Source organism: Nicotiana tomentosiformis, chromosome 12, assembly GCF_000390325.3.
Source record: "Nicotiana tomentosiformis chromosome 12, ASM39032v3, whole genome shotgun sequence".
Taxonomy (NCBI): domain Eukaryota; kingdom Viridiplantae; phylum Streptophyta; class Magnoliopsida; order Solanales; family Solanaceae; genus Nicotiana; species Nicotiana tomentosiformis.
This window is the reverse complement of record NC_090823.1, coordinates 55,644,199-55,661,976: the sequence shown is the minus strand read 5'-3', so window position 1 is coordinate 55,661,976 and position 17,778 is coordinate 55,644,199. Positions and strand designations below refer to the sequence as shown.

General features: G+C 37.2%; 1 protein-coding gene across 1 annotated transcript; it reads right to left on the bottom strand.

Annotated features, from left to right (window-relative positions):
- Positions 1 to 11,856: 11,856 nt before the first annotated feature.
- LOC138902673 (uncharacterized) lies at positions 11,857 to 13,922 on the bottom strand. Its single transcript, XM_070190561.1, has 3 exons — positions 12,828 to 13,922; positions 12,444 to 12,715; positions 11,857 to 12,292 (listed from the first exon to the last, which is right to left on the bottom strand). Exons 1-3 carry the CDS (start codon positions 13,920 to 13,922, stop codon positions 11,857 to 11,859), a joined length of 1,803 nt encoding a protein of 600 aa, XP_070046662.1.
- Between the last annotated feature and the right edge of the window lie 3,856 nt (positions 13,923 to 17,778).

The following is a 17,778-nucleotide window of genomic DNA, read 5'->3' as shown; positions in this document are numbered from 1 at the left end:
CTACATTGAAGTTATTTATTTATTTATTTATTTATTTCTTTTAATAATAGTTTCATTAAAATATATAGGTATTTAATTTGAACGACCCGATAGGTTATTTTACTTTTTAGATCCCCGTTGTCACGATCCAAAATCTCACCACAGGCGTCGTAATGGCACCTAGTCTCTAAGACTAGGTAAGCCGATTTCAATTATATTTTGAAGCCATTTTTTCTAATTAAATAAATAATCAAAACTCAGCAGAACAAATATGAATATGCAATTTTCCAAGACTGGTAGTACTGAGTCACGAACTCTAACTGGATACATAGAATGATCACGAGGACCGTATATACAATACTGTTTGATTACAAGTTAACAGTACAATGAAATGAAAAGACTCCAAGGAACTGCGACGACCAAGCAGCTCTACCTTGAATCCTTACGATCTCGCTTTAACTCCGCTCAAGTCCGTTATCTTCAATACCTGGCTCTGCACAAAAATGTGCAGAAGTGTAGTATGAGTACGCTACGGTCGGTACCCAGTAATTATCAAGACTAACCTCAATGGAGTAGAGACGAGGTACAGTCAAGACACTCACTAGTCTAATAACCTGTGAAATATAATATACAAAATAATAAGAAACAAATAACAATAGGGCAATATGAAACAACCAGTGATGTGCACAACAGACAACAAGAATACCATTAATATCGCTCAACAATTAATATGTACAATTACACCCAATTAAATCAAGTCCTTCAAATAAATGTCTTTCATATATAATTCTTCCAAATAACTCTCTTTTAAATATAATTTTCTCAAATAATTATTTTTCATATATAATTCTTTCAATAAATCTTTTCAAATATAATTTCCTCAAATAAATATCTTTCAAATACAATTCTTTCATATAATACTTTCTAAGTGAAAATCCTTCCAAATAAATATTTTAAATATAATTCTTTCAATTAAAAAGTCACCATGTGACACCTCATTTCATAATCATAAAAATACGGTTCTCAACCCATTTTCATATTTCCACGAACGTGCTAAGAATTATTCTGCGGTTACCAAATTGATGATTTTACTTTTACACATATACTCACGGTTGATCCCACGTTACTGCATTTGAGATAAGCCCGACAACACCATATCATTTGAGATTATTTATTTTCTCCATTCTTGTAAGCATTAAAGCAAAATCCCTAACTCTCCAATCATTTCCAAAATGCATGATTTTCACTTCGACATACGGTATTAGTCTCAACTGGCTATAACAACTCGTGCCTATGTACACATCAACTTTCTTGATAGTGTTGAAGTACTTCAAAACTTTCTTTGGGTTGCTACATTCTTCCCCCGCTTAGGATCATTCGCCCTCAAACACATAACATATTTATCTCTTCCTTTGCAATTCTCAATACATTAAATTTTACTAACTCCCAAATTTTTCAGAAATTTCGGCAGAGTCTCTCCTTTAATTGGGCCTATCCACCTGCCAGAGTAACACCAAAACAACTCCTAACAATACATCCATAACCCAACAAAAGACTACAAGGTATATACCAATAACACCAATCTCAGCATTACAAGCACTACATTATCATAATGATATCAGGACATGAAGCACATCATATGTATGCTCATCACCACATCTCTGGTCTTAAAAGTTGTTCATAATTAATTCCAGCATCATCAATTAATCTCGTATTAACCACCACCTCATTTCGAATTTTTACAACACTGACAACATAATGTGAGGCATGAAGACCTCATGATTGCTTACTCGGATTAATGGGTCACATTTAACGCCACCTGGGCACTCATCTCATAGGTTAAAACTCAATGTTTACAGCACGCTGAATATGCACAGAAACATATACAAGAATTATCAAATAAGCCTAACAGGCCTGACTCCCTATTAATACTATTGTACAATTAAATTTCACAAAGGAAAAATTTTTAAACTCATAAATATTTCACCACAAGGACCTCGTCCTTACATAACTTCCATCGTGGCTTGCAGCCCGATTTAAATATTTCACATCATGAAAAAATGCGAGGATCACATCCTCAACTCCGAATCACAAGTATGTTGCACATTGTGCCAACTGAAATTTTCAATTTCCTTTCTTTCTTCTTTTCAATATATTTCATAAATAATTTTCACAACATATAATGAACCCTCATACCAGTAGGGTATATAATTCATAAAAATTGGAATCAATTATTCCGAAACACATTAAACCCGCGGTAATGAATAATAAAAATTACTTTTAGGCTTATAGCCCTCAATGGTGTACAAAAAATAAAATGATATACACGGGCTCACATCTTTAAATCTCCCCACAGGGATAAACATATAAATGGATTACAAATTTACGAAGCTCACCCATAAGTGGAGCATAATAGGAGGACTAACCTCAATATTCAGAACCGAATCAAATTAAGGGAAATTATCCTTTATAATAAAAATCTAGATTGTACCTGTAACGACACCATCTAGTGTATTGGCCCCAGCCAAATCATAGTGATTATATCAACGGGTCGGGCCTCCACCTCTTAGGCGCCCACTACCCGCATGTCCTCCACATCTAGCTGACTGTGCACATGGAGTATCAGCTGGAATAAAACTTGTAGCTGGAGTGTTCTGATGAAATCCACCCCTCCTAAGTCTGGGACAATCTCTCATGATATGCCTAATATCACCACACTCATAACAACCCCTCTGAGGTCATGGCTACTCATACTCAATCTGTGCCGGATAACTGGAATAACCACTGTAATAATCTCATGTCGGTGGTGCACTATAAACTGGAGCACCCCGAGTAATCTGATGCGTGGACTGAGCTGACCGGCTTCTCAAGCCTCCGCTATAATGGGTTCTAGCTGAAGAGTAAAACCCATTAAACCCTCCAGATCTTCGAGACCTTTTGGCCTCCTTAGACTCCATTTCCTCGCCTAAAACACCCTCACTCTTCCTTGCAATCTCCACTACTTGTTGAAATGGAGCATTGGTTTGCAACTCTCTAGCCATGCATATTTTAATATCATAATCGAGCCCCTCAGTAAATCTGCGGACCCGTTCTCTAACTGTAGGAACCAAGATAGGTGCATGATGGGCTAATTCACTGAACCTTATAGAATATTCTGACATTGTCATAGTGCCCTGATGCAACCGTTCAAACTCTGTGTGCCACACATCTCGGAGAGTCTGGGGAACAAACTCTCTCAAGAATATTTCCGAAAATTGAGCCCAAGTTGGTGGTGTTACATTGGCTGGTCTACCTTCTTCATAGAGTTGCCACCACCGATACGCTGTGCCTGACAGTTGAAATGTAGTAAAGACAACTCCGCTCACTTCCACAATACCCATGGTGCGGAGAATACAGTGACATTTCTTTTTTCTTTTTTAAATCCTTGGGCATCCTCTGTAGTTGTGCCACTGAAAGTAGGTGGACTATACCTCTTATACCTTTAAAGTCTCTTTTGTTCTTCTTCTGATGCCTCTGGCCTGACCTCAGGCTGAACCGGAATAATAGAATGTGCCGGTATTGCACCCGGAACCTGAACAATGTGAACCTGCTGCTTTGGAGTTGTGGTAGGAGTCTGAGCTACTCCCCCAATCTACGAAATATTTGGTGTAACAGAGATCAATCCCTCCTGAGTTAAAGTACCAAACATACTCAGGAACTGTGCTAAAGTCTCCTGAAGCCCGGGGGTAACAACTAGTGCTTCTGGTACCTGTCCCCCAGCTGGAGCTACTGGCGGCTCCTCAACTACTGCTCTAACAGGTTCTGCAGTCGCGGCACGTGCCCTTCCTCGACCTCTACCTCGGCCCCGGCCTCTCGCAGCCCTAGTAGTATGCGCGGATGCCTGCTCATCTAACCCGGTAGCATGTGTCCTACCCATCTGTGAGAGAATGGAGATACAAAGGTTCAAATTCCAAATTCAAAAAATTCCGCACGACAGGGAATGAAAGAAATGGAAATTTCCTAATAGTTCTGTAGCCTCTCAAAGATAAGTACAGACGTCTCCGTACAGATCCGCAAGACTCTACTAGACTCGTTCGTGACTCGTAGAACCTATGAACCAAGAACTCTGATACCAACTTGTCACGACCCAAAATCCCACCACAGGCGTCATGATGGCACCTAGTCTCTAAGACTAGGTAAGCCGATTTCAATTACATTTTGAAGTCATTTTTTTTTTTGAATTAAATAAATAATCAAAACTGACAGCGGAACAAATATGAATATGCAACTTCCCAAGACTGGTAGTACTGAGTCACGAACTCTGACTGGATACTTAGAATGATCACGAGGACCGAATATACAATACTGTTTGATTATATGTTAACAGTACAATGAAATGAAAAGACTCCAAGGGACTGCGACGACCAAGCAGCTCTACCTTGAATCCTTACGATCCTGCTTTAACTCCGCTCAAGTCCGTTATCTTCAATACCTAGCTCTGCACAAAAATGTGCAGAAGTGTAGTATGAGTATGCCACGATCGGTACCCAGTAAGTATCAAGACTAACCTCAATGGAGTAGAGATGAGGTACACAAGACACTCACTAGTCTAATAATCTGTACAATATAATATACAAAATAATAGGAAATAAATAACAATAGGGCAACATAAAACAACCAGTGATATGCACAACAGACAATAAGAATACCATTAATATCGCTCAATAATTAATATGTACAATTACGCCCAATTAAATCAAGTCCTTCAAATAAATGTCTTTCATATATAATTCTTCCACATAACTCTCATTTAAATATAATTTTCTCAAATAATTATTTTTCATATATAATTCTTTCAATAAATCTTTTCAAATATAATTTTCTCAAATAAATATCTTTCAAATACAATTCTTTCATATAATACTTTCTAAGTGAAAATCCTTCCAAATAAATATTTTGAATATAATTCTTTCAATTAAAAAGTCACCATGTGACACCTCATTTTATAATCATAAAAATACGGGTCTCAGCCCATTTTCATATTTTCACGGTACCTCGTTCCCACATTTCATTTTATAATTTGCCTGGCAATAGCCACAGGCTCTCAATTTCAACATAAATTAGATTGTTATCAATTTACCAACAACAAAACAAATTGCACAAGGTATAAAAATAAACACAAGAAAATCACAACATCACATGAAAATTATCAACACCACAACCCCACATCATCACATATCATCCCTGACAATAGCCACCCTTATCGCTCCTATTGCCACCCTTAGCACTCCTATAGCCACCCTTATCGCTCCGACCAGAAAATATCAATAGCCACCCTTATCGCTCCTATTGCCACCCTTATAGAACCTATAGCCACACTTATCACTCCGTCCAGTCAATATTCCAACAAAACACAACAATAGTGAAATGCCACCCTTATACCCACATAATATCAACGGTGAAATGCCACCCTTATCTCCCCAAAATAATAACTCACATAACACAACAATTTACATGGGAAATTATCATAGCAACATAACAAAAATCAACTCATATCACAATTTTTCCAATTGCCACAACCAAATTCCAAAGCTACAACCAAGTCAATTAATTTCACAACAAATAGCCAAAAGCTCCACACAATGCGTACAACACCCAAAAATAATTAATAGAGATAGAAATTATTCAACATATAGCAAAGTCTTCATAAAAATAAAATTTTCAATAATTATATAAACACCTCTTCTTAAGCTCATTTAATTAATTATTTGCCGGGGAAAAATCCAAAATGAAATTAAATTCCAATAATTATCAAACCATCAAATTCACGAAATTTTATAAATAATTAAATAACAATCACATCAAATTTTCATATAACAACGGAGTCAACAACAAGGATTAAGGCACGACAAGTAGATGATTAAATATATACCAACAATTATCCAATTTACTACACAATATGCTCAAGACATTAACTCAATAAAAGTTGCACATATAAACCAAGTACGTACTCGTCACCTCGTGTACATCGTTCTCAATTACACAAATTTCACATAAGACTCAATGCCTAAGGGAAAATTCCCCCACTCGAGGTTAAGCAAGACACTTACCTCTTTGAAGTTATGCCGATATTCCAAAATCGCCTTCTTGCTTGAATTGACCTCCGGGCCGTTCAAATCTATCCAAATTAATTGTATAACTTCATTAAAATTCATCGGAAATAATTACGGATAATAATACGTCGACTTAAAATTTTATTCCAAAAAATCAACAAAAGTCAACGCGGGGCTCGCCTCTCGGAACCCGACATAATTTTCATGAAATCCGAACACCCATTCCGATACGAGTTCAACCATATCAATTTTATCAAATTCCGATACCATTTCGTCCCTCAAATCGTGATTTTTCATTTTGAAAATTTTCTTCAAAAACCACCCTTTTCCTCAGCTCAAAACACAATTTAAATGATAAACATAAAGATAGAATAATGGAAATAAATAGATTTTAGGTGAAGAACACTTACCCAATCCATTTGCTTGAAAAACCCACCAGGAATCTCTCAAAACCCAGCTCTACAAGTCAAAATGTGATAAGAATGGCCTAACCCTCGATTTGGAAAACTTATAATCTGCCCAGGTCTGAAAGCATCGCGAACGCGGAGAAAGGCTCGTGTTCGCGAAGAAGGAAGGTAAGGCTGTCCAGAAAAACCCTTCGCGAACGCGACGGAAGGAGTGCGAACGCAAAGAACAAGGGACGGAACCTACGCAAACGCGAGACGATGAACGCGAACGCGAAGAAGAAATATGAGGCTGCCATGAAGAGCTTCGAGAACGCGAGTGGCTAATCGCGAATGCGGTGGAGGAAAAAGGCAAACCTTCACGAACGCGAAGAAGAAATATGGGGTGGTCAGCAGTAACACTTCGCAAACACGAGATACTCTTCATGTTCGCGAAGAAGAACACCAGAGGACAGAACAGCAGTTCAAAATAGGAGGGAAATGACCCGTAGCCTATCTGAAACTCCCCGAGGCCCTCGGGACCCCGTCCAAACATAACAACAAGTTCCATAACCTAACACGAACTCGCTCGAGGTCTCAAATCACATCGAATAATGTCGAAATTACGAACTGCACCATGAATCGAACTCATGAACTTCCAAAACTTCCAACTTCGAAAACTCGAGCCGAAACCTATCAAACTAACCCGGAATAACGTCAAATTTTGCAGGCAAGTCCCAAATAACATAACGGAGTTATTCCAACTCGCAGAATCGCATTCCGACCCCGATATCAAAAAGTCCACTTCCGGTCCAAAACTCCAAAAATTCGACTTTCGCCATTTCAAGCTTAAATCAGCTACAGACCTCAAATTCACAGTCCGAACATGCTCCTAAGTCCAAAATCACCCAACGGAGCTAACGGAACCGACGAAATTCTATTCCAGAGTCGTTTTCACATAGTTCTGACTACGGTCAAAATCCTAAAACTTAAGCTTCTGTCTTAGGGACTAAGCGTCCCAAATCACTCCGAATCATCCGTAAATCAAACTCGACCACACACGCGGGTCATAATACATATTGCGAGGCTACTCAAGACCTTAAATCACTGAACGGGACGTAAATTCATAAAATAACAAGTCGGGTCGTTACACCTGTTCCCCTAATTGAAACTTCCCGCATATGCTTTTATTATTTTATAACTTACGAGAATAGTTGGTTTAGGTTTAGAAAGGTTCGGGTTGAAATCGGAACACCTAGTTCCTTAATAGTGGCATATGATGGCCAAGTTTAACTTGAGCCAATGTTTTGATTAAACGGCCTTAGAACCGGGATTTGATGATTCCAATAGGTTCGTATGATGATTTTGGACTTGGGCGTATGTTCGGATCGGGTTTCGGGTGATCCGGGAGTATTTCGGTGCTTAATGTTGAAAGTTAGTTCATTGAAGGTTTCCTAATTGTTTGAATTTGGTTTGGAGTATACTTTGGTGTTATCGAGATCTGTTTGGGATTCTGAGCCTGGGAATAGGTCAATATGGTGATTTATGACTTGTACGCAAAATTTAGTGTCATTCCGAGTAATCTAAGTAAGACTCGGTGCGTTCGGAGCTAGTTAAGAAGTTTGAAATAAGTTGATCGATTTGGTTTTGGGGTGAGATTCTTAGTTTCGATATTGTTTTACCTGTTTTGAGGTTATGATCAGGTTCGTATTATGTTTATGGACTTGTTGGTGCAGTTGGATGGGTCCCAGGTTGCTCGGGTGTGTTTCGGACCACCCGGAGCTAAGTCCAAAAGTGCTGAGTTGTTGGTTCTGGTTTCCTTCTTCACGAACACAGAGATGGGGTCGCGTTCGCGAGGAAGGATTTGTGCCGCGAGGTGATTTGTTCTTCGCGATCATGATCTAGCGGTCACGTTCGCGTAGGTTTGAGTCGCGTTCGAGTAGAATATTGAGGCCTGGGAGAGGTTAGCCACTGTTACCCTTCGCTTTCGCAAAGGTTTGACCGCGTTCGCAAAGGTCAAGTTGGGCAAGCCTTCGCGATCGCGAGTTTGTCCTCGCGTTCGTGAAGAGAAAATCCTGAGCGATGGCAGCTTTTCCTTCACGATCACGAGTTAACTTCCACGATCGCGAAAAAGGGTAACTGGGCAGTGTCTTTTAAAAATTGGGACTTGGCTTATTTGATAACAACACGATAGGGGTCGAAGAATTACTTAAAAAAATCAAGAAACATGCGGAAGCTAAAAGAAAATAAAGAAACAAAAAAAATAACGGGAAATTAAAGATAGATTGAATTCAAGAAAGAGTTTCTTGAATTCAAGAAGTCTATTCTTGAAGTTGAATCCTAACAACAACAATTAGCTAACAAAGAACTAATCGCGTTTGGTAGAGAATTAAAAATAAGAGATAGATTGTGAAACCCGACCCTTTAGAATAACAAGAACAATAATAAGCCTAAACTTATCACCTTTCTTGAATACCTAGAAGTGATCTAAGATTTCGAAAGAGTTTAAACTTACCACCTTAAGTTGAGTCTTGAAGGTTGAAGAATAAATCCAAGAGTAGCCACACACAAGAGTACAAGAAAAATCTCACAATTTTTATTGATAATAGTCTAAGTCTAAAAGCAAAGAAGACACCCTTTTAGATAGGGAGGGGGTCACGAAATTCTACCTAAAAATTAAGGAAATAAAGTCCTAAACTACTTTGGACAACAAGTCCAACTATCATAGTAAAAGGTAAAACTCTAGGAAATAAAAACTAAGTCAATCTTGTAAAGTAATTCCAATAATCTTAGGAAAATAAAAACAAAGCCTTAACTACCTAGGAAAGCATCAAATATGTCCTAACAAACTAGAAAACAAAATAAGGAACTTTGACTCCTTCTTCTATGTCTTGGCCGCCCCTCCTTGAGCTGACTTGGGCGCCAAGTTAGCTCCTTTGTAGGTTGATTTAGGTGCCTAATTTAGACCCTCCTTGGCTGGTGCTTGGACCCCAATCTACCTCCTCTTGGACTTGGACTTGGACCATGAAATGAGTGTAGCACTTAGCTAAGTCCTCTCCATAATTCTTGAGCTCTTCTTCCACCATTAGCGCCTTCTTGATCTCCCATTGAAGCCCAACAACCTTGTCTTGCTTCTCCTTAGCTTGAGACCTTATGAATGGCTTTTTTGGTACTTCTAAAGCTTTATCCTTGTCCGTGGAGCTATCATTCCCCTCCTATTGAAAAGAATTCGTCCTCGAATTTGAACCTACATCAAATAAGGATATGTCAGCAACATTGAAAGTAGCACTTACTTGAAACTCACCTGGAAGGTCCAATTTGTAAGCATTATCTCCAATCCTTTCAAGTACTTTAAATGGCCCATCTCCTCTAGGGTGCAATTTTGTCTTCCTTTTTGAAGGAAATCTTTCCTTCCTCATATGAACCCAAACCAAATCACCAGGCTCAAAGATAACCGGTTTTCGACCTTTATTTTTTCGTAAAGCTGTTTGCTCATTCTTCCTCTCAATTGCAAGTCTCGTATGCTCATGAATGGTCTTCATCAAATCAGCTTTCTTTTTTCCATCAAGACTAACCATCTCATTAGTAGGCAAAGGCAATAAGTCAAGGGGTGTAAGGGGGTTAAAGCCATAAACAACTTCAAAAGGAGAATAACCAGTAGATGAATGAACAGTTCAATTGTAAGAAAATTCTACCATAGGCAAGTGATCCTCCCAAGAAGTTAATTTTCCTTTTAGAACAGCCCTTAACATATTTCCTAAGGTTCTATTTACTACCTCAGTTTGCCCATCAGTTTGTGGATGACAAGAAGTAGAAAACAATAATTTTGTTCCCAATTTTCCCCAAAGCACACGCCAAAAGTGTCTTAGAAACTTAGCATCCCTATCACTAACAATAGTTCGAGGTATACCATGCAATTTAACAACTTCTCTAAAAAATAAATCAGCAACATGAGAAGCATCATTAGTCTTTAAACAAGGAATAAAGCGAGCCAATTTTGAGAACCTATCTACCACAACAAAGATGCTATCCTTACCATACCTTGTTCTAGGCAATCCTAACACAAAGTCCATAGAAATATCAATCCAAGGTGAAATAGGCACAGGTAATGGCGTGTATAAACCATGTGGCAACACTTTAGATTTAGCTTGTTTGCATTCAAGACATTGAGCACAAAATCTTTCTACATCTTCTCTCATATTAGGCCAAAAGAAATTTTCAGCAAGGATGTCAAGTGTTTTAGGCACACCAAAGTGTCCCATAAGCCCCCCACAATGTGCTTCCCTCACAAAAACTTCTCGCAAAGAACAATTAGGGACACAAAGCTTATTCTCTTTAAAAAGAAACCTATCTTTCAGATTATACTTCTCAAAAGGCCCATTTAAACATGCCAAAAATGCTACATCCAAATCAGAATCATCAACATATAAATCCTTAATATGATCAAATCCCATCAATTTAGAAATAAGAGTAGAAACAAGTGCGTACCTTCTTAAAAGCGCATCAGCAACTATATTGTCTTTACTTTGCTTGTAGCTAATCACATAAGGAAATGTCTCAATGAATTTAACCCATTTGGCATGTCTTCTACTCAATTTACCTTGGATTTTCAAGTATCTTAAAGACTCATGGTCAGTTTTTATCACAAACTTCTTTGGCCACAAATAATGCTGCCCTGTAGCAAGAGCCCTTACCAAGGCATATAATTCTTTATCATAAGTAGAATAATTCAATACAGCCCCATTCAACTTCTCACTAAAATAAGCGATTGGTTTAGAATCTTGCATTAAAACAGCCCTAATACCTCTACCAGATGCATCACATTCAATTTCAAAGGACTTATTAAAATCAGGTAATTGTAACAAAGGAGCAGAACATAATTTATCCTTCAAAATATTAAATGCATGCTCTTGTTCTTTTCCCCAATTAAAGACCTTATCATTCTTAATGACTTCAGTTAAAAGTGCAGCAATTGAACTAAAATCTCTAACAAATCTCCTATAAAAGCTAGCAAGTCCATGAAAACTTCTAACTTCAGTAATGCTCTTAGGTGTAGGCCAATATTTAATCGCCTTGATTTTATCTTCATCTACCTCTACACTACTAGAACTCACAACAAAACCCAAGAAAACTACCTTATCTACACAAAAAGTGCACTTGGATAAATTTGCATATAATTGTTGCTCCCTAAGCACATTACAAACTTGTTTCAAATGTTCGACATGCTCTTCTAAAGATTTAGAAATGATCAGAATATCATCAAAATAAACGACTATAAATTTTCCATGAAAATCCTTAAAGATATGGTTCATTAGCCTTATGAATGTACTAGGTGCATTAGTTAACCCAAATAGTATCACTAACCATTCATACAATCCATATTTAGTTTTAAAGGCAGTTTTTCATTCATCTCCAGGATTCATTCTAATTTGGTGATATCCACTCTTCAAATCAATTTTAGAGAATATTTGAGAACCATGCAATTGGTCAAGCATATCATCTAAATGGGGAATAGGATGGCGATACTTTACCGTTATTTTATTAATGGCGTGGCAGTCCACGCACATCCTCCAAGTGCCATCCTTCTTTGGTACCAAAAGTACGGGCACAGAACAGGGACTCATGCTTTCTCTTATAAATCCTTTATCAAGCAGCTCCTCTTCTTGTCTTTGCAATTCTTTTGTTTCTTCGGGATTGCTCCTAAAAGCAGGCCTATTAGGAATTTGTGATCCTGGCATAAAATCAGTTTGATGCTCTATTCCTCTAAAAGGTGGTAAACCATTAGGAAGGTCCTCAGGAAAAACATCTTCAAAATCCTGCAAAAGATTAGAAATAACACTAGGCAAAGAGGATGTTAGTGAATCATTATTAAGCAGAACTTCCTTATAAGTGAGCAAGATAATAGGCAGCCCTTCTTTTTTTGCAACTAAACACTCTTTGGCTTTTGCAAGGCTCACTTTTTTTTCAATCTTAGCCTCTTTCCTCTCACCAATGCTTTCTTTTTTTCACTCTTCCCCACCTTTTCCTTTCTCTCTTTGCTTCCCTCTCTCTCTCCTCACACCTCACTTCATATTTTCCCTCTTTGTCTTTCCTTCCAGTCTCTCGTTTTGATCCCTTCCCATGTTTCCCCATTGATTCTTTCATCTTTTTTTTATCTTCGTACACTTGGAAAAGAGTTAAAGGTGCAAGAATGTACTTCTTGCAATTATGCTCAAGAGGGTATCTATTTTTCCTCCCATCGTGAAAAGCACTCCTATCATACTGCCACGGGCAGCCCCAACAAGATATGACAAGCTTGCATGGGTACTATATCACATAGAACTTCGTCAGTGTACCTTCCAATCTTGAAGGAGACCATGCATTGCTTATTCACCTTGACCTCTCCACTATCATTGAACCATTGCAACCTATAAGGTCTAGGGTGTTTCGTCCATTCCAACCCTAACTTTTCCACCAAATATGCACTCACAACATTAGCACAACTCCCATTATCAATTATTATAGAGCAAATTTTATCTTTAATCTCACACCGAGTATGGAATATGTTTTCCCTTTGTTCTTCATTAGAGTGACCCAAATTAATGTGCATAAGCCTCCTAACCACAAAATTCACCCCACTATCAATGTACTCCATCTCTTCTCCTTCTTCACTCTCTACAAAGTTTTCTTCTTGTTCTTCACTTGGTTCACCTTTTTCACTCTCATATCCCCCATCCTCTTTGATTAGAATGTTTATTCTACTTGGGCATTCATAAGCCTTATGCCCTCTCCCTTGACACTTGAGACATTGAATAGAAGAAGTAGAAGTAGAAATTTTAGGCGTAAAAGGCTTACCCACATCCTTGGATTCCAATTTTCTCCTGCCCTTGTCTTCATGGAATTTAAGAGTAGGTGTCTCCTCAGATTTCGGCCATTGCTTCTTTGGAATAGTAGTTGGCCGGCTTCTCCATGAGCTAGATTGTTGTCTCCTTTTGTTTTGTCCTTCTACCTTTACAGCTAATTCAACTAACTCATCTAAAGTTACATATTGTTGTAATTCGACTACATCAGCTATTTCCCTATTTAAACCATTCAAAAACCTAGCCATTATAGCCTCCTCTTCCTCCATACAATTATCTTGGATCATAGCCATATCTATAGCCTTTAAGTACTCATATACAGACATGGACCCTTGCCTCAAAGTTTGAAGATGTTGTTGTAGATCTCTTTGAAAGTGTGATAGCACAAATCTCTTCCTCATTGCCCTCTTCATCTCAGCCCACGTAGCAACGAGTGCTTGTCCTTCTTGCAATTTGTCCCTAGAAAGCTTTTTCCACCAGATTGCTGCATAGTCAGAAAACTCAATAGCAGCAAGTTTAACTTTCTTACCCTCAGAATAGTTGTGGCAGTCAAAGATGGCTTCAACTTTTCTCTCCCAATCAAGGTACAAGTCTGGATCCCTTGTTCCCTTAAAAGTTGGCATCTTCATCTTTATACTACTTATATTATCATCTTCTAGTCTTCCTCTTTGTCCCCTCCTATATCTTCCTAACCTATCAAAATCAATATCATCATTAATATCATCGATATAGTTTTCTTGATTTACAATGGGAGCAGGGGGTACATTTCCCCTAGCTTGGGGTCTAGCGTTATTTCCCCTCCTAAGTTAAGCTATTGTAATATTTTGCTCAGCAATGGTGTCTCTCATCTCTTGGAATTGCAAATTCCACCTTTCAAATTATTGGTGCATAGCTTGCAAGGTGAAATTATTCCTTCCTTTGATTTCAGCTTCTTGAAGAACCCTTTGTTCATCATCATTACCTGTATGAGACATCCTGAACAAAGCAATATATATCCCTCAATTTGGCTTTTTTCCTCTGATGTTCTTACCTCTCTTACCCTTTTCCACTCAATGCAACTCTTAGTCGTTAATCTTTAGATTTATTAATAAATCTTACTAGTCACAACCCTTAGTGATCAGAATATGGAGTTAGAAAAAGAAAGAAAAGTGAATGACCAAACCTAGGAAGAATAGGAATTGGTTAGTAGAAATGAAAAAGGAAAGAATTTTAGGAAACCCAAAACCCACAAGAATAAGGGAAGGAGTTTCCTTAATCTTCAAGAACAAGGATCCCCTATTCTTGTTTCCTTTCTTGACTTGGAAACCAACAAATAATTGAACTCTAAAATAATAATGAGTAATAACACTTTTTTTGGGCTGATTTTCATTTTTTTTTTGGTTTTATTTTTTGTTTTTGTTCTGCTCAAGAACCTTCCAAGATTATCAAGATTGAAATCTTGATTAGCCTATGCTCTGATACCACTTGATAACAACACGATAGGGGTCCAAGAATTACTAAAATAAAATCAATAAACGTGCGGAAGCTAAAAAAAAATAAAGAAACAAAACAAATAACTAAAAATTAAAGATAGATTGAATTCAAGAAGTCTATTCTTGAAGTTGAATCCTAACAACAACAATTAGCTAACAAAGAACTAATCGCCTTTGGTAGAGAATTAAAAACAAGAGATAGATTGTGAAACCCGACCCTTTAGAATAACAAGAACAACAATAAGCCTAAACTTATCACCTTTCTTGAATACCTAGAAGTGATCTAAGATTTCGAAAGAGTTTAATCTTACCACCTTAAGTTGAGTCTTGAAGGTTGAAGAATAAATCCAAGAGTAGCCACACACAAGAGTGACTTGGGCGCCAAGTTAGCTCCTTTGTAGGTTGATTTAGGTGCCTAATTTAGACCCTCCTTGGCTGGTGCTTGGACCCCAATCTACCTCCTCTTGGACTTGGACTTGGACCATGAAATGAGTGTAGCACTTAGCTAAGTCCTCTCCATAATTCTTGAGCTCTTCTTCCACCATTAGCGCCTTCTTGATCTCCCATTGAAGCCCAACAACCTTGTCTTGCTTCTCCTTAGTTTGAGACCTTGTGAATGACTTTTTTGGTACTTCTAAAGCTTTATCCTTGTCCGTGGAGCTATCATTATTTCTTTTATTTCTCAAATTTCTTGGCCGATTCTAGAGCTCCTTGGAGAGGGATTTTCACCTAGCTATTGGAGGTAAGTGATTTGTATATAATGTGAGCTTAATAGATAAATTATGGGTAGATTTTAACATGTAAGTTATGGAAATATTAGGATTTTGGTTAAAAAAACATAGATTTTGATAAACATGAGATTAGACCACGAAAATGATTATGAAATTGGGTAAAAATTATATATTTGTGTTGGTGAGGTTATGGATAACATTTATTTATAAAATAATTTCGAAATCCGGGCACGTGGGCCCGGGGGTGAATTTTAGGAATCTTCTAAATTTGGTTGGGTAATCACTCTAATAGTTAAATTATGAACTTTTGGATAATTATTGATTTGTTTGTACAACCTTTGGCTAATTTTGGATTGTTCGGCACCGGCTTGAGGCTTTTAGAGTGATTTGTGGATCGAAAAGTGGACTTGGGAACGAGGTAAGTCTCTTGCCTAACCTTGTAAGAGGGAATTTACCTCATAGGTATTTATATTTGTTATTTGCTACTAATTGTGGGTGCTACGTACGCACGAAGTGACGAGAGTCTGTGCGTAGCTAAAATTCATGTTATGTCCGGGTATACATAGGTCTTTATTATGATATTACTTGCACCATTTGAACTCAACTTGCTAATTTAACTGCTTAAATTAGTAAGTAAAATTTGGTTAAAGGTGATGTTAAATCGAGTTTCATTACTTAGAGAGTTGGCGAAAATGTTTAGTCATGGATGGAAATTTATATTCTTTTATGGGCTTACCTTAAAGTTGTAAATACATAATTCGTAATCCGAAGAGTTTCCCTATTCCTGTGGATGGGGCCGAACGCCTCGACAATATTTATATATATTATGGGATGCATCCATGGATCGGGCTATATGACCTCGTTAGTATATGTACACGATTATTATGGATCGGGCCGTACAACCTCGACATAACTCGTGCGTGTTGTCACTCGAAGTCCGATTATATTTGGCATGTATTTCATGACTTGAAGATTTATAAATACATGTTGAGCCCTTACTTGTTGAGATTAGCATTTGATATTTGGAGACTTTTAATTGTTATTTTGTTAAAGGATCATTTAATTATTGCCTCTTAATCCATTATTGATGTTGTATTTTATGTCTATTAAATATTCTTGTACATTATGTATATTGCCCACTAGTAAGTGTTGATGTCGACCCCTCGTCACTACTTCTTCGAGGTTAGACTAGATACTTACTGGGTACATGTTGTTTACGTACTCACGCTACACTTCTGCACATATTGTGCAGGTTCTGAGGCAGGTGCATCTGGAGTTCGTCCGGGCGCGCATCCGCATTACCCATAGGCTTAGTGGTGAGCTGCTTGTCATGCTCCGTTCTGCAACACCTAGAGCCTTCTCTTCTTATGTTTTTATCATTTCTGTCTATTTTGTTTCAGACAGTAGTTCTTAGAGTATTTTGTGTATTCTACTAGACGCTCGTGCACTTGTGACACCGGATTTTGGGAGTTCTAGTAGACACTCATGGGTTTTGATTTTTTTAATTCACTATCTTACTTTCCCGTTTAGTTTATGCTTTACATCACTACGCTCACTTACTATTTGTTTCTGTGTTAAATAAAAAATAAAGACTTTAAAAATATTAAAATGAGAAATTAAATGAGTAGTTCATCGTTGGCTTGCTAGCAGCGACGTTGGGCATCATCAATGCCTATAATAGAAATTGGGTCGTGACATAATTATTTTTAATTCAAATTAAAAAAGAATAACTAATTATTAACTAACCTAACTAATTTTGTTGTGACATTTGGCATCATCACATTGATTTGTTTCTCCTATTCTATATAGATAGATACGGATAATATAAAAGAATATTTATGCAATCATATCATTTGAAAAGATAACTACAAGTAACTACTGATAGTAACCGGAGCAAGTTAACAAAAAACTGGAAAAAAAAGTTATATGTACTAACAATGTAAATAATTTTTTACACTATAAGTGTTTATTGACAGTAATGTTTTTTTATAAAATTTACCAATTAATGTTTGTATAGAGTTTACATGCAATTGTCGTTTTAAGTAACTTGATGGTGTCAATTTTCTTTACACTATCAGTAGTGTATAAAATTTATACTCAAAATAAAATAGAATACTTGCTATAATTGGTAAAATTATGCTAATATAAAAATACTTTATATTATCGGTGAATATATTCCATATGTTTAATTTGTGACTTAATTTCTTTTTTTTGTTTTGGCTGTTGAAAAAAGATTGCTTCTTTATTATATTTAGTATGTTTTTAATTAAGCATTCCCATTT